This window comes from Chiloscyllium punctatum, chromosome 5 (assembly GCF_047496795.1).
Source record: "Chiloscyllium punctatum isolate Juve2018m chromosome 5, sChiPun1.3, whole genome shotgun sequence".
NCBI classification, from domain to species: Eukaryota; Metazoa; Chordata; class Chondrichthyes; order Orectolobiformes; family Hemiscylliidae; genus Chiloscyllium; species Chiloscyllium punctatum.
Genome location: NC_092743.1, coordinates 36,447,482 through 36,464,835, shown reverse-complemented (window position 1 = coordinate 36,464,835; position 17,354 = coordinate 36,447,482). Strand labels below are relative to the sequence as shown.

Below are 17,354 nucleotides of genomic sequence, written 5' to 3'. Positions count from 1 at the left end.
TGACCTGTTGGGAAATAAGGCAAGGCAAGTGACTAAGGTGTCAGAGGGAGAGCACTTTGTGGCAAATGATCATAATTCTATTAATTTTAAAATAGTTATGGAAAAGGATAGATCTGACCTAAAACTCCAAATGAGAAGCATTCAAAAATAAGAGAGTTCAGACAGAATGTTCTTGTTAGTGCAATGGACTGGACTGGGAGGTGTAGGGAATGCTGGATGACGAGAGAAATTGAGGTTCTGGCCAAGAAATTAAAAAGCAGGCATATGTCAGGTACAGATAGCTGGGATCAAATGAATTCGTATAAGAGTACCAGGGTAGTAGGAGTACACTAGAGTTAGCACGTTAAAAAGGAAATATGAAATAGGATCCTCCTTAACCCTATTTTCCAAAACTAAGAAATTCTACAAGTAGATTAAGGTCAAAAGGCCAAATTGGGAGAGAATAGGGCCCTTTAATGATCAACGAGGGCGTCTGTATGGAACCAGAGGAGATGGGTGAGATACGAACAAATATTTTACATCGTATTTACTGTGGAGAAGGACATTAAAACTAGGGAACTTGGGGAAATAAATAATGATATCTTGAAAGTGTTCATATTATAGAAGAGGAGATACTGATGGTGTTAAAGCATGTGAAGGGTAGATGAATCTCCAAGACCTGCTTAGGTGTATCTTTGTAGGAAGCGAAGGAAGAGATTGATGGACCCGTTGTGTCATCAACTGCTATGGGTGAGGTGCCAGAAGACTGGAGGTTGGTTAATCTGTGCTATTATTTAAGAAAAGTGGTAAGGAAAAGCCAAGGAACGATAGACTAGTGAGCCTCGGTGGCTAAGTTGTTGGAGTGGGTTCTGAGAGAGAGGATTTATGTGCATTTGGAACGGCTAGGATTGATTAAGGATAGTCCGCTTCATCCTCCCCTCTGACCTATCACCTCCATCCCCACTCCCATTCACCTATTGTACTCTTTACTACCTTCTCCCCAGCGCGCCTCCCCCTCCCCATTTGTCTCTCCACCCTGGAGGCTTCCTGCCTCTATTCCTGGTAAGCAAGGTTAGATCGTAAGGAATCTGGGGGAGCTAGCCAATGGGATACAAAATTGGTCTAAATATACGAGATCGAGAGTGATGGTAGAAGGTTGTTTCTCGGACTGGCAGCCTGTAATCAGTGATGTACCGCAAAGTTTGCTTGGTTTGCTACTTTTGTTGTTTATATAAATAATTTGATGTGAATATAGGAGATATGGCTAGTTAATTTGCAGCTGTCTCCAAAATTGTTGGTGTAGTGGACAGTGACGAAGGTTATGTCAGAGTAAATTGAGACCATGATCAGGTGCTCCAAAGACTCAAGGAGTAGTGGATAGAGTTTAATTTAGATAAATGTTATATTTTGGTAAGGCAAATCAAGGCAAGAATTATACTAGGGCCTGAGGGAGTGTTTCCAAACAAAAAGACCTTGGGATGCGATTCATAGGTCCTTGAAAGTAGAGTTGCAGGTAGACAAGGTTGTGGAGAACGCTTGCTTTCATTGGTCAGTGCATTGAGTATAGGAGTTAGGACATCATGTTGCAGCAGTACAGGGCATTGGTGAGGCTGCTTTTAGAATACTGTGTTCAGTTCTGGTCTCCCTGCTTTAGGAAAGATGTTGTTAAATTTGAGAAGGTTTAGAAAAGGTTTACAAGAACATTGCCGGGTTTGGAGAGTTTGAGCTATAAACTGAGGCTGAATAGGCTGAGGCATTCTTTTTCCCTGAAGTGTCGGAGGCTGAGGAATGATTTTATTGAGGTTTATAAAATCATGAGGACATGGATAGGGTGAAGAGCCAAGGTCTTTTTCCCAGGGTAGAGGAGTCCAGAACTGGAAAACACAATTTTAAGGTTAGTGGGGAAAATTTTTTAAATGACCTGAGGGGCAACTTTTTTTGCACAGAGGGTGATGTGTGTATGGAATGAGCTGCCAGAGGGGGTGATGGAGGTGGAGCAAAGAACAAAGTGCAATACAGGAACAGGATCTGTATCTTTCCATTCCCCCCTCATTCATGTATTTGTCCAGCTGCTTCTTGAGTGCTGCTTCCACCACCGTCTCGAGCAACACATTCCAGGCAGTCACCACCCTTTGTGAGGAAAACGTGCCTCATATGTCTCTCTTAAACTCCACTCCCCACCAGATCCCAACACCCCCCCCCCCCAACTGCATCTTGAACTTGGCCCCCCTACTAATTGACCCTTCCACCCTTGGGGAAAAAGCCTCCTACTTTCCACTCTATCCATGCCATTCAAAATCTTATAAACTTCTATTAGGTTGCCCCCCCCCCCCAGCTTCCTGCATACAAGTAAAAACAGACACAGTCTCTCCAACCTTTCTTCATAATTAAAATCCCCCATACCAGGCAATATTCTGGTAAACCTTTTTTGCACCCCCTCCAAAGCATCCACATCCTTCTGGTAGTGTGGTGACCAGAACTGTGTGCAATATTCGAAGTGTGGCCTAACTGAAGTTCTGCAAAGCTGCAGCATAACTTGTCAGGTACAATTACAACATTTAAAAGGCATCTGGATGGGTATGTGAATGGGACGAGTTTAGTAGAGATATAGGCCAAGTACTGGCAAATAGGACTAAATCGTTTTAGGAAAGCTGGACCAAAGGTTCTGTTTCCGTGTTGTATAACTCTAAGATGCTATAGTTACCAGAACATAAACTGGGATGCATGTAGTGTAGGGGCAGTGAGGGACAAATGTTTTGAATTGCATGCAGGACAGCTTCCTACAGCAGTATGTTTCCAGTCCAACAAGAAATGATGCACTATTGGACCTGATTCTTGGCAATTATGTGGTCCATTAGATCAAGTGTCACTTGGAGAACATTTAGGAGACGGTGATCATTGTATTGTAAGGTTCAAGATGATGGTAAATAATAACATGCAACAATCCAGAGTGGGAAAAGTTAATTGTTGGAGAGTGGATTTTAATGGAGCAAGAACAGAGCTGGGCAGGATTGACTGAAATGGGAGTTTGGCAGGAATAACAGTAACAATGGACTACCTTTTGAAGAAGAAATGGTCTGGGTACAGTTCGGGTTCGTTCCCTCAAATGATGACGTTAGAACATACATATCTAGGGCTCCTTGGATGACAAAGGAGGTAGACGTTGAAATAAAGAAGAAAAATTGTGCTTACAAAACTAAAGTTGAGAACCAAAAATCAATCTTTTTTTTTTCCCTATCTTACCTTTCCATTTTTCTTTCTCTTTATTTCCCTGTTCCTGAAGTTCCATGTCAGTCAGGAGCTACAATACTAATAAAGCTTCAATCAGGTCAAGTATTACAAAAAGGGAATTAAGAAGAGTATTAACACAGAGCAGGTTGAGAGACATTCATTGAAGTTTGTACTTTAAGCAAGCTACTAACTAGATACAAAAAGAGGGAATAGAGATAAATTAGACACATGGGCAACTAAAAACTTTTGTAGATTCCCTACAGTGTGGAAACAGGCCCTTCAGCTCAACAAGTCCACACTGACCCTCCGAAAAGTGACCCATTTCCCCCTGACTAATGTACCTAACAGTATGGGCAATTTAGCATAGCCAATTCACCTGACCTGCACATCTTTGGACTGTGGGAAGAAACCGGAGCACCCAGAGGAAACCCACGCAGACACGGGTGAATGTGCAAACTCCACACAGACAGTCGCCTGAGGCTGGAATCAAACCTGGGTCCCTGGTGCTGTGAGGCAGCAGTGCTAACCACTGAGCCACTGTGCCGCCCATGTTGCAATTCATGGGCCATGTAGGGAGTTCAGCTAACTTCAGAAGTCTTGGGCGAACACGTGTTAAGAGATGTCTCCAGCCTCTGAAGCTTGAGCACACAATTTCCAAGTTTACTGGGGCAGCTGGAGTCACTGTGAAAAAGCAGGAAGGATAGAAGAATGAGAGTTCGGGAAGATGAATATGAAAGGGAAGCATATTGAATTGAGGTATTTCGAAGGGAATTAGAATGCTATTTTATAAAGAACACTGTGTAGGATTATGGGAGAAAAGAAGAGAATAGCTCCTGTCATGATAAACAAGGGAGTCAGAAGTTACCAGGGGTAGGTAGGAATGTAGAGTTGAGGCTACAATAAGATGAACCAAGATCTAATTGAATGATAGAGCACAATTGTCAAATAGCATGTGTCTGATTTTAATTCATGAGTAAATCGAATGTTCACTTGGAGAACTGATATCGACACTGTAGTCTTCTGGTGCTGAAATAATTCTGTGATCCTGAAATAGACATGGCATTCAATAATGAAATATGTAATGAGAAAAGTGCATTGAGAATGAAGTCAATAAACTCAAATAAGATAAAAGCCCTGGTCCAGATGGTTTAGATCTCAATTTTAAAAGAATCAAGAGAAAATGTAGTGGAGACTTTTCTGCTCATTTCTATTAATTCATTAGAAAATGATTTGTCCTGGAGGAGATTTTGAGGGACAGGATTTACATGCATTAGCAAAGGCAAGGACTGATTAAGGACAGTTAATGAACTTTCTGCATTTGAAAGAGGAACAGGATTTCTGATTATCAGTGATAGGAAAAGTAATGGCATTCCTACTAAAGGAGAGAACAGAATATTCCTAGAATTCAGAAACATAATAATGAGGAATAACATGGATTTGAAATGGGAACATCATTCCTTGATTTTTTTAAAAAATTGGTTGAAAGCATGTGGGTGTTGTTGGTTAAGACTGCATTTATTATTCATGCCAGATAGAGTCACATATAGGCCAGACAAAGTAAGTATGGTGGATTTTTTTTGCTGAAAGATATTAATGAACCAGTTAGGTTTTTACAGCAATTGACAACAGTTACATGTTTGCCATTATTCCAGATTTTTATTGAATTCAAATTTAACCATCTTCCATTGTGGAACTCAAGCCCATGTCCCCAGAATATTAACATGGGATTCTGGATTAATACCCAAGTAACATTACCACTATGCCACTGCCTCCCCTCACTAACCTTAAACTTTTATGGGCTGTTAAAGGACAGTAGTCCAGGAGGTGTGCATCCTCAGTTGTGTGTTCCATTATAGGCTAATGCGTAAGGTTAAGGAATATGAAGTCAGTCGGTAAGTGGCAGAATGGATTGCCAACTAGCTGCAAGACAGAAAGCAGATAGTGGGAGGAAAGTGATGTTATTCGGAATGGGAGAAAATGGTAAGTGATGTTCCACAACCAACAGTGCTGCAACCACTGCTGCTCACAATTTACATTAACTATTTGGACTATGCATTTAAAAGGATAATTTCTAAATTAGCAAAAGCAGAACAAATTTCTTGGTAGTAGTTAAAACTGAGGAGCCCTGGAACAATTTAGATAGACAATTGTCAACTTTCAGATAAATGTCAGTTTCTGTAGTACATTTTCGTTAGAAGATTACTGAGGTTATTTATGATGTAGCAGGCACTTGTCTAGGTGGCATAGAGCAACAAATAATTTCAGAAGGCAAGTGCATCGTTAGCTAGGTCATAAAAAGAAAACCAAGCCATGTTTTAATAGGCAAGTTGTGCTGAACCTGTGTCAAAACTTGGTGGTATGTTACAGTTCACTTCGGGAGTACAAATTGCTTGGGAGCATACACTTTTACATGTGTATGTACATGCTTCACATAGTGATGGCAGAGGCACCAACTTTCTTTTCATTGTGTAATTGACCAGGAATCTTTCCTACTCTTAGTGACTGTCATTAGTGTTACAAGGATTTGCAAGTTGATAATCCACTTCTTTAGGAGAATGAAGTGTGAAGCAGATGCAGAGATACTTCAGTGTGACTTGGACCAGTTGTGAGTGTTAGGTTCCCTTCTTGAGATTCTGACACATTTGATGCAACTGTAATATACCAACTTCTGTGAACAGCCACTCTTTATTTCAGCAAATACAAGCTTTTGGAGGATCACTTAACACTCTTTGCAGTGCTTGTACAGCTTGTCAAGTGAGGCTCCCAGAACAAGGGAACCATCCACCCTTTATACAGGATTTTACATCACAACCAGTCTTGCATGCAAGAGACACCTTCTGCCACAGTCACATGCCACCCAAAAGCGATGTAAAGTGATTAGATTGTTTCTGGAAATAATGTGTGATTAGGTTATTCCTTAAAACAGTGTGATTTGACTGTCACATCCTGCCTGCAAGTCAGAAAAGCACCCCCCCCCCCCCCCCCCCCGCCCCGAACTGGGGACATCCAATTCCTTAGATGTCAGCAGAACAAATTAACCCTTTAACATCTCATTCCCTCCTTTTATCATTCCGTAATAACCGACTAAATAGAGCTGAAAAAGGCGTTACCGACTTATTCATAAAAATCTGGCAGCCAGTATTTAAGCAAGTTATTGACACACAACATACAATGATTATAGCAACAAGAATTACTAGTCCATGCAGTGGATAGAATCCTCCCACATGGAGAAAAGTGTTCACCAGTAAAATTCTTAAATCCTCTCTCCTTGGTGACCACTCCACACCCTCCAAGTCAAGTGGAAATGAGCCAGTTATCCAAAATCTCCTTCAGTAAAGTCCAACCTGAAAACAAAATCCAGTCTGGCAAAGATTAGTTCTGTTGTGTACAGTGGATAGGGAGCCCATGCCTTTCGAGATATAGGGATCAGTGCTGTTTCTGCAAGATGTAGGGGTCCTGTGCAATGAAGTGTGCTCCCAAGCAAGGGTGCATATCTGTGGGTTTAGGTGTAGCCATCAGTTTGCTTTTGGCCATCTTCATGTTTGCCTTTGCAAATTCCAACTGGAGTGTCTGAGGATTTTCAGGACCAAGTTGAATCCCGTTTAAATGCATTCTTTGCTGCTTCTGCTCCTGCTCTGCTGTCAAATATAACAAAGCTAACTGGTTGTTTTGATGTTAGCTTGATCTTTCATATCCCTTAAATGATCGAAAGAGAAGGTAAAGCTCAGGTGGTTTAATATCCATAGGTCACCCATTGACAAAAAGCATACAGACCTCCTCTTCATCGTTGTTAACTTCATCACTTTTCGTGCTCGTGACTGGGGAGCTGATTGTGACCCCCTACTCCACACAGGTGGTGTTGGTGTTGAGAGAGCATGAGGGGTCACCAGAATGGGTGCGATACTTTCTGGGGTCAATTGTCTATCAGAAGCTCTGAGCAAGGTCCCAGGAATGAAACTTGGTGTTCAGTGAACTGGGTAAGTGGAGTGGGACTTGGATCAGGTTGTGGAGGGGCGGGCAGTGGTCTGAATGTGTACTTTACCTGTGAATGGAGAAACTTTAGAGGCAATGTTAGCTGCTGAAAGTATCTTTGCATTTCCTCTCTCTTTGCCTCTTAACAAGTTATTAATATGAAGACTGTCAATAAGTATTGGTAACAAAGCACCCTGGGCCAACTGGAGTGATCCAGAGGCCTTTGACACAGAGTGTGAACATACATGCATCTTCCATATTTGTTTTTCTGGGGCAGGGGTGTTTCCCTGTAAATGCTGCACAATGCCAATGTCTGGTCTGCTTGTTGTTTTCGAGGCAGGTGATTGGTTTAGCGCCTGTCGATTCATAGAGGATATAATAGAATTGTGAGCTATTGCCAAGTCTTTGGCAGCTCTATCAGCTCTGCCATTGCTGATGTCTGTATTATCCATTACATGGGCAGCACATTTGATTATGGCTAATTGTTTGGGGAGGAGGTTGGCTTTGAGGAGATTTCTGACATATAGTGAGTTCTGTATAGGTGTCTCTGAGAAGGTCAGAACTCTGTGTTGTGACCCTATCTGGTTGTTGGTGTCATTATTTTGAATCATTATTGGCAGACCAGACATATCAAGCGGTACCTCCATTTTATTCTTACTTGATCGTCCACCTTGGCGTTTTAACCTTGATTCCTTATTTTGTCCTTCCTTTCTCAATTTTTCCTGTTTTTCTCAACTCACATCATCATCCCCACACTGACTCTTCAGCACTTCCCAAGACTTTATGTTAAGAATAAAAATGGAGGAGTAATAGGTGTCTAAGACCTGTGTTTTGTAGAATGCATCAATGCATTTAATGAAATGATGCATAAACAGATGTTTGAAATATTACATTACTTTGAAATAGAAGGAGAAGATTTGAGACCTTCAGAATGTATACTAGGACCAAACTCTGAGTGAATTATGATTAAAAATGTCACAACTCGCTGGGGAAGTCAGGTGCAGTCTTAATGTTATCTCTATTTAAGATGGGTAGCAGTGATAATCATGGAAATTACAGGCCTGTAAGCCTCACATTAATGATAGGGAAATTATTGGAAAAGATTCTTGAGGACAAAATCTATATGTGTTCAGAAGCAAATGGACTTATTAGCAATAGACAGCATAGTTTTGTATGGGGGATGTTATGCCTCACTAACTTCATCGAGTTTGTTGAGGAAGTGACAAAGGTGATTGAAGGAAAAGTGGTTGATGTCTACATGGACTTCAGTAAAAGTCTTTGACAAGGTCGCTCATGGCAGACTGGTACAAAAGGTGAAGTCACATGGTATCTGGTGAGCTGGCAAGATGGATACAGAACTGGCTTAGTCATAGCGACAGAGGGTAGCAGTGGAAGGATGCTTTTCAGAATGGACGGTTGTGACTAGTGATGTTGCACGGCAATCAGTGTTGTGACCTCTGCTGTGTGTGATCTATGTCAATGATTTGGAGGAAAGCATGGCTGATAATTAGTAAGTTTGTGGATGATACATAAATTGGTGGAGTTATGGATAGTGAGGGGAATTGTCAGAGGATACAGCAGGGTATAGATCAATTGGAGGCATGGACAGAAAAATGGCAGATGGAGTTTAATACGGACATATGTGAGGTTTTGCATTTTGGAAGGACATGTACAGCTGGAAATTATATAGTGAATGGCAGAACCCTTAGGAGTATTGATATTCAGAAGAATCAGGGTGTGCAGATCCACAGATCACTGCAGGTAGCAGCACAGGTAGATAAGGTAGTAAAAAATGCCTGAGACATGCTTGCCTTCATTAGAAGGGGCATTGATCTAAGGATAAGCAAGTTATGCTGCAGCTTTATTGAACTTTAGTTAAGCTACACTTGGAATATTGCGTACAGTTCTGGTCACCACACTGCCAGGAGGATGAGGATGTTTTGGATAGGGTACAGAAAAGGTTTACCAGGATGTTGCCTGATATGGGATATTTTAGCTATGAAGAAAGGTTGGCTAGACTGAGTTTGTTTTCACTGGGATGTAGGAGGTTGAGGGGCAACCTTATCGGAATTTATGAGATTGTGAATGGCATGGATAGGACTGAAAGTGCGAAGCTTTTTACCAGGGTGGAGGGGAAAGTGAGGACTGCAGATGCTGGAGATCAGAGCTGAAAATGTGTTGCTGGAAAAGCGCAGCAGGTCAGGCAGCATCCAAGGGGCAGGAGAATCGACGTTTCGGGCATGAAGGGCTCATGCCCAAAACATCGATTCTCCTGCTCCTTGGATGCTGCCTGACCTGCTGTGCTTTTCCAGCAACACATTTTCAACCAGAGTGGAGGGGTCAATTACTAGGGGGCATAGGCTCAAGGCGCAGGGGAGCAAAGATGTTGAAAAGAAATATGCACCAAAAGGGTGAGTGCCTTGAATGCATTGCCGGAGGAGTGGTGGAAGCAGAGACAAAGCAACTTTCAAGAAGCAACTGGATGCATACATGAATAGGAAGGGAATAGAGGATCCTGTAAGTGAAGACAGTTTTAGAATGGAAGGCAAAATGTGTCAGCACGGGCTTGGAGGGCTAATGGGCCTGTTCCTATGTTGTTGTATTCTTTATTCTAAGTATGCTGGAAATCAAGCCCCACTATTTCTGGAGTCATCACAGAAGTCATTTTAAAAAGTAAACAAAGTTTTGCAATTTACTTGAATTTCAGAGCAGGTTGGTAGAAAGCACAGATCAGGTTTCTGTACTGATCAAGAATTGCTACTTATTACAAGTAATAAGACTGTAGCTACAGCTGAATAGATAACAACTATTGGCTTGTAAAACTACTAACTAAAACTCTAATCCCATTATATTCTACCCTGATGGACACAAACAAATAGGGAAAGTAGATTGCTGGTGGAGGCAGAAACAACTGTAGAGACAGTTCAGTGTTCTTTGCTTCCTGGTTCCAGTGTTGAATTGGTCCTTCCTCACTCAGCCAGATCCCTTGTTCAGATTCTTGCTCTGGGTGCTTGCACTGGTTTGCAGGAAATATAGTAACTCATTCACTTGGAAAATGTCTCTGAATCAAAAGTCAGAGCTTACAGCAACTACTGCACAAAAGGTAATTAGTTTTCCTCCTGTTTAAACTGAGCTTTGGACTGCCAAGAATGGACCAGCTTCTGAGTTGGGAGAAGATCTATGTACTTCTTTCTGTCTGTCTCTGTGTTTGTCTCTCTATGTTCTCTCCCACCCCTTCCCCCAACATGTTATCAACTCGAAGTTGCTCAGCCACATGAGAATTAATCACAATTGTTAATGAGCAAAAGGTCTATTTTGTTGATGACTGTCACTGGTCCACAGACCAATCCTCCTTGTTACCATAAAGGCTACACCTCAACACCACCTCGGTTTCTAATCACCTACAACTCAAACTTTGGTTACTGCTTGTTTATATAGTTGTTTACATGGTTCCACTGCAGTCGATGTCAGGTTACTTGCTTTCAGAACAAACTTGGCACCCTTTCGAACCGCCTCTCATTTCAATCTTCAGTTTTTATTTAATAAACGCAAAGTTTAAAGGAATAATTGTTACAAAAAGACCAGTCCAACAAGGCTGTGTGCTGTTTCCAGACTTTTTCAGTCTTTGTAGCAGAATGAATTTAAGACATTTGCTAATTACAAAGCATTTTAGTAAGCAAATTTTTAAGTGGGTGACAAATTAATGATGGTAGATAGGAAAATCTATGAAGTGAACTTAAAGTTGAGGTTATCATAGTCCCAGAGGGCAATAGGTTGCTCTTTTGTTAGAGAGAGATGACTAGTGGCAAGTTTAATTTGAGGGGCAAAGCTGAGAAGGCATGACCTCTGTGGTGACCTGAGTGGTCACAAGCTAAAGGGTATGGTTTATCACTAAATTGCAGCAAAACAGTACATTTTAAAAGATTATATTTGAATTGAAAATAAAGATGAAATTGAGGAAAGAAAATAGAGTGTAGAATCATTTTCTTACCATTACAGTAACCAAATACATCTCTGAATGTGATCAAAACATCAGGAAGCCTTCTGAATCAAAGCATTCCTACCTCTCTTTGATATCTAGAGATACCTGCACCTTCAATTCTCTTAAGTCTGAGCGCAAAAAAGAACTGAGCTGAATGTCTTTGAGTTGAACACATTTCAGATATGGTTGTCCAGGATCACAATTTTCTCTATAAACTCCTACATGCTGTAGTTGTGGCAGCTTGGCCTGACATTGTTGTGTAAATTAAAGTTTGTGTTGGAACCAAATTATATGGTGTACTTTAAATTAGAGGAAGGTTAACTTATAATCAATATGACATGAACCATGTTTGTTCTTCTAGCTCTGTGATCACAGGATTCCGTAATCACCTAATTCCTATCTATTAAGACCCAGATTACTTTGAAGATGCAGATCATTTTGCTCAAACATTTCCAGAAGCTAATTCATAATTCTGAATCCCAAGCCCCAGAATATGTACTTAGCATTGAATTACAATGTTAGAAATAAGTGTGTCTTGACTGTTTTATGTACAATAATGTTTCTATCCTTTGGTCCTGTTTTTTCCAATTAGTTCTCAAACGTTACTTGAACTTCTGTCTTTTTTCTTCTAGTATATTGGACCTCCAGTTGCATACATCCAGCAAATATTTGTAAAAGCTATTGTATCTCCTTGGAACAAAAACCTAATTGCTGTGGATGTATTCCGTGCCCCTCTATCGAAAGTTTTTCAGCTGGTGGAAGAAGTAAGAAATCACGTCTTTCAAGACAGGTAGGAAGGGATTTTAGTCATTTATACTATCTCAAAAGTGTAGAATTTTAAAGCCCATGGCTCATGTTCCTTGTATAGATAACTAGAGAAGCTCAGGTCAAAATCTTAATTGCAGATGTGATCCAGGTTAGTTTTGTTTAAGCTTTAAGTTTTTGCGCAATTAGAGCCATGCAGCAAAGAAAAAAAATAAAATGAGCAAGAAAAGTAATTAGGGCAAATTTTTGGAAGTATTGTTTATACTTATTTTCCTAATTTTCTAAACAAGACATTAACACAACGCCCTCAGTTTTTGGACATCAGTTATATTCTGCATTGTGCCCAAGTGCTGTAGATTTTGACTGCAAAAGGTATAACAATTGTTGTTGTGATTAGTAACTGGGGCAGGGAGTCTAGATGATTTTTCCTTCTTGCCCCAAGAGTTCTGAGCCCAATATAGTATCTTTTAAACCATTGCGGCTGAAATCAGATAATGCACAGCAACTCGTCACATAGAATAATGCAAAATACTATATTTTGTGAGGAAGAGTTTTGTTTGACTCAAAGTATTAACTTTGTTTCTTGGACACTAAATAGTTGAGAGAAGTAAATGTAATGCCTTGCACCTCAAAAATTCAAAAGCTGCTTTCTGCTGATCTTGAGGATTAACCTATAAATTGTCATGGCTGCATAGTGATACTAAGAGTTATTATGACCATACATGACGGGACTATCTCTTCTTTAGGCCAGTTTCCCAGAATGGGTATTAGTGTTAGGTATATTTCAAAGGGATGACAGTGTGTATTCTGGGATATACACTGAGTTCCTGAGAAGTTTGAACCTTGATTGAATGCTAAGGAATCTTGATCTAATGCTAATCAAGAAACAAAGCACATGGACTAACAAAATGATATGCAAGAGGGGATTGTAAGAAAGATTAGAATGCTGCTGGAAAAGTATAGCAGTTCAGGCAGCATCCAAGGAACAGTAAAATCGACGTTTTGGGCAAAAGCCCTTCATCAGGAATACAGTGTAGTGCAAATGCTAATAGTGAGTCCAGAAGTAACTCTTGTGTCAGAAAATGACCATGTACTGGAGAAAGAATGTCTGCCAGTACAAGAGGAAGATTTGACAGCTGAAGATCTGCCAACACACTGAAGTAGAAGCAAGGTGTTTGCATAAATAGTACAATGAAATAATGTTCACAAATCTGCATCCAAACATAACTTGATACAGAGTTCATTATGATTATCAAGTTTTGATGCTGGAAATAAACTGGAGGATAAACTCATAAGAGAGGCAAAGTAAAGGAGATCAAATAGTTGGAATTTGGACTTTATTCAGAGGTTGAAAAAAGAAGCGAGTTAAACAGTCAGGGCAGGCAGGGACAAAGCAAAGAACAAAGTAGGACTGAAGAATTAAACTGCATTTATATCAATGCAAGACGCCTAACAGGGAAGGCAGATGAACTCAGGGCATGGTTAGGAACATGGGACTGGGATATCGCAATTACAGAAGTGTGGCTCAGGGATGGACAGGACTGACAGCTTAATGTTCCAAGATGCAGATGCTACAGGAAGAACAGAAGGGGAGGCAAGAGAGAAGGGGGAGTGGCATTTTTGATAAGGGATAGCATTACAGCTGTACCTAGGGAGGATATTCCTGGAAAGATATACAAGGAAGTTAATTAGGTGGAACTGGGAAATAAGAAAGGGGTGATCACCTGATTGGGATTGTATTATAGACCCCCTCCCTAATAGTCAGCGAGAAATTGAGAAACAAATTTGTAAGGAGATCTGTTATCTGTAAGAATAATAGGGTGGTTATGGTAGGGGATTTTAACTTTGCAAACATAGACTGGGACTGCCATAGTGTTAAGGGTTTAGAAGGAGAGGAATTTGTTAAGTGTGTACAAGAAAATTTTCTGATTTAGTATGTGAATGTACCTACTAGAGAAGGTGCAAACCTTGACCTATTCTTGGGAAATAAGACAGGGTAGGTGACTGAGGTGTCAGTGGGGGAGCACTTTGGGGCCAGCAATCATAATTCTATTAGTTTTAGAATAGTGATGGAAAAGGATAGACCAGATCTAAAATTCTAAATTGGTATAAGGCTAATTTTGACGGTATTAGGCAAGAACTTTCAAAGGCTGACTGGAGGCAAATGTTCGCAGGTAAAAGGGTGGCTGGAAAATGGGAAGACTTCAGAAATGAGATAACGAGAGTCCAGAAACAGTATATTCCTGTTCGGGTGAAAGGAAAAGGTTGGTAGGTGTAGGGAGTGCTGGATGACTAAAGAAATTGAGGGTTTGATTAAGAAAAAGAAGGAAGCATATGTCAGGTATAGACAGGAGAGATAGAGTGAATCCTTAGAGTATGGAGGAAGTAGGAGTATACTTAAGAGGGAAATGAGAACTTTGGCAAATAGAGTTAGGAAGAATGCAAAGGGATTTTACAACGACATAAAAATACGGGGTAGACCATTTAGGACAGAGATGAGGAGAAACTACTTCACACAGAGAGTGGTGGCTGTGTGGAATGCTCTGCCCCAGAGGGCAGTGGAGGCCCAGTCTCTGGATTCTTTTAAGAAAGAATTGGATAGAGCTCTTAAAGATAGTGGAGTCAAGGGGTACGGAGATAAGGCTGGAACAGGATACTAATTAGGAATGATCAGCCATGATCATATTGAATGGCGGTGCAGGCTCGAAGGGCAGAATGGCCTACTCCTGCATCTATTGTCTATTGTCTATTGTCTATTGACATTTAAAACAAAAGGGTAACTAGAGAGAGAATAGGGCCTCTCCGAGATCAGCAAGGTGGCCTTTGTATGGAGCTGCAGAAGATGGGGGAGATACTAAATGAATATTTTGCATCAGTGTTTACTGTGGAAAAGGACATGAAAGATATAGACTGTAGGGAAATAGATGGTGACATCTTGGAAATGTCCATATTACGGAACAGGAAGTGCTGAATGTCTTAAAGTATAAAAGGGCCTGATCAGATGTGCTCTAGAACTCTGTGGGAAGGTAGGGAAGTGATTGCTGGGCCCCTTGCTGAGATATTTGTATCATTGATAGTCACAGGTGAGGTTTATGAAGATGGAGGGTGGTTAACATGATACCACTATTTAAGAAAGCACAAGCCAGGGAACTATAGACCGGTGACCCTGACATCGGTAGTGGGTAAATTGTTGGAGGAAATCCTGAGGGACAGGATGTATATGTATTTGGAAAGGGAAGGACTCATTAGGGATTGTCAGCATGGCTTTGTATGTGGGCACTCATGTCTCTCAAACATGATTGAGTTTTTTGAAGAAGTAACAAAGAGGATTGATGAGGGCAGGGTGGTAAATGTGATCAATATGGACTTCAGTAAGGCGTTCGACAAGGTTCCTCATAAGAGACTGTTTAGCAAGGTTAGATCTCATGGAATACAGGGAGAACTAGCCATTTGAATACAGAACTTGCTGAAAGGTAGAAGACAGAATGTGGTGGTGGAGGGTTGCTTTTCAGACTGGAGGCCTGTGACCAGTGGAGTGCCACAAGGATCGGTGCTGGGTTCACTACTTTTTGTCATTTATATAAATGATATGGATGAGAGCATAAGAGGTTAATAAGTTTGCAGATGACGCCAAAATTGAAGGTGTAGTTTGCAGCGAAGAAGGTAACTTCAGTACATCAGGATCTCGATCAAATGGGCCAATGGGCTGAGGAGTGGCAGGGATGGAGTTTAATTTGGATAAATGCAAAGTGCTGCATTTTGGGAAAACCAATCTTAGCAGGACTTATACACTTAATGGTAAGGTCCTAGGGAGTGTTGCTGAACAAAAGAGACCTTGGAGTGCAGGTTCATAGCTCCTTGAAAGTAGATAGGATAGTGAAGAAGGCATTTGACATGCTTTCCTTTATCGGTCAGAGTATTGAGTACAGCAGTTGACAGGTCGTATTGCAGCTGTACAGGACATTGGTTAGGCCATTTTTGGTAATATTGCAAGCAATTCTGGTCACCTTCCAATCAGAAGGAAGTTGTGAAACTTGAAAAGGTTCAGAAAAGATTTACAAGGATGTTGCCAGGGTTGGAGGGTTTGAGCTTATAAAGAGAGACTGAATAGGCTGGGGCTGTTTTCCCTCGAGCATCGGAGGCTGAGGGGTGACCTTATAGAGGTTTATAAAATGATGAGGGGCATGGATAAAATAAATAGACAAAGTCTTTTCCCTAGGGTGGGGGAGTCTAGAACTCAAGGACATAGTTTTAAGATGAGAGGGAAAAGATATAAAAGAGACTTTAAAGGGCAACTTCTTCACGCAGAGGGTAGTATGCTAATGGAATGAGCTTCCAGAGGAAGTGGTGGAGGCTAGTACAATTGCAACATTTGTAAGGCATCTGAATGGATATATGAATAGGAAGGGTTTGGAGGAATATGGGCCGGGCGCTGACAGGTGGGGCTAGATTGGGTTGGGATATCTGGTTGGCATGGACGAGTTGGACCGAAGGGTCTTTTTCTGTGCTGTACATCTCCGTGACTGTATAACTCTGTGTCCCAAGTTATTGATTGAGGGAGGAGGAAATAGGGGGGCACTTGCAAACATTTTTAGTTCCTCTCTGGCCATAGGAGAGATGTGGGAGGGCTGATGGGCAGTGAAATTGGTACCATTATTCAAGAAGGGAGCAAGGTTTAAAACAGGAAACCATAGGCTAGTTGGTCTAACCTTGGTGATGAAACTATTGAAAGTAATTGCGTAAGACAGAATTAATCTGCTTTTGAAGAGACTGAGATTAATCAAGAACATTCTGCATGTTTGCTTTAAGCTAAGGAAGGGTCATGTCTAAACAACTTGATTGAATTTTGTGAAGCAGCGAACAGGTGTATAGATGGGGGCAATATATTTGTAATCTTCTTGGACTTCAGCAAGGCTTTTAGGGTGCCATGCTGGCTCAGTGGTTTGCACTACTGCCTCACATGATCAGGGACTCAAGTTCAATTGCACACTCTGGCAACTGTCTGTATGGACTTTGTGCATTCTTTCCATGTCTGCATCGGTTTCCTCTGAGTGCTCGTTTTCTCCACAGTCCAAAGATGTGCAGGCTATGTTGATTTAGCCATGAGAAATACAGGGTTACAGGGATCGTGTTGGAGTGTGGGTCTGTGTGGGATGCTCTTAAGAGTGTCGATGTGGACTTAATGGGCCGAATGGCCTGCTTCCATAATGTAGGGATTCTATGATTCTTTTGCCAAGGTTCAGCGTAGGAGATTCCTGATGAAGGGCTTTTGCCTGAAACGTCGATTTCGAAGCTACTTGGATGCTGCCTGAACTGCTGTGCTCTTCCAGCACCACTAATCCAGAATCTGGTTTCCAGCATCTGCAGTCATTGTTTTTACCTTGCTACGTAATATGGACATTTCCAAGATGTCACCATCTATTTC

General features: G+C 41.2%; 1 protein-coding gene across 1 annotated transcript in view; it reads left to right on the top strand.

Moving 5' to 3' along the window:
- scap (SREBF chaperone) overlaps window positions 1–17,354 on the top strand; it is a 155,057-nt gene that overhangs the window by 54,571 nt on the left and 83,132 nt on the right. The window contains exon 4 of the mRNA XM_072570036.1: window positions 11,797–11,954. Coding sequence (XP_072426137.1) covers window positions 11,797–11,954 — 158 coding nt within the window. The remainder of the gene's footprint in view (window positions 1–11,796; window positions 11,955–17,354) is intronic.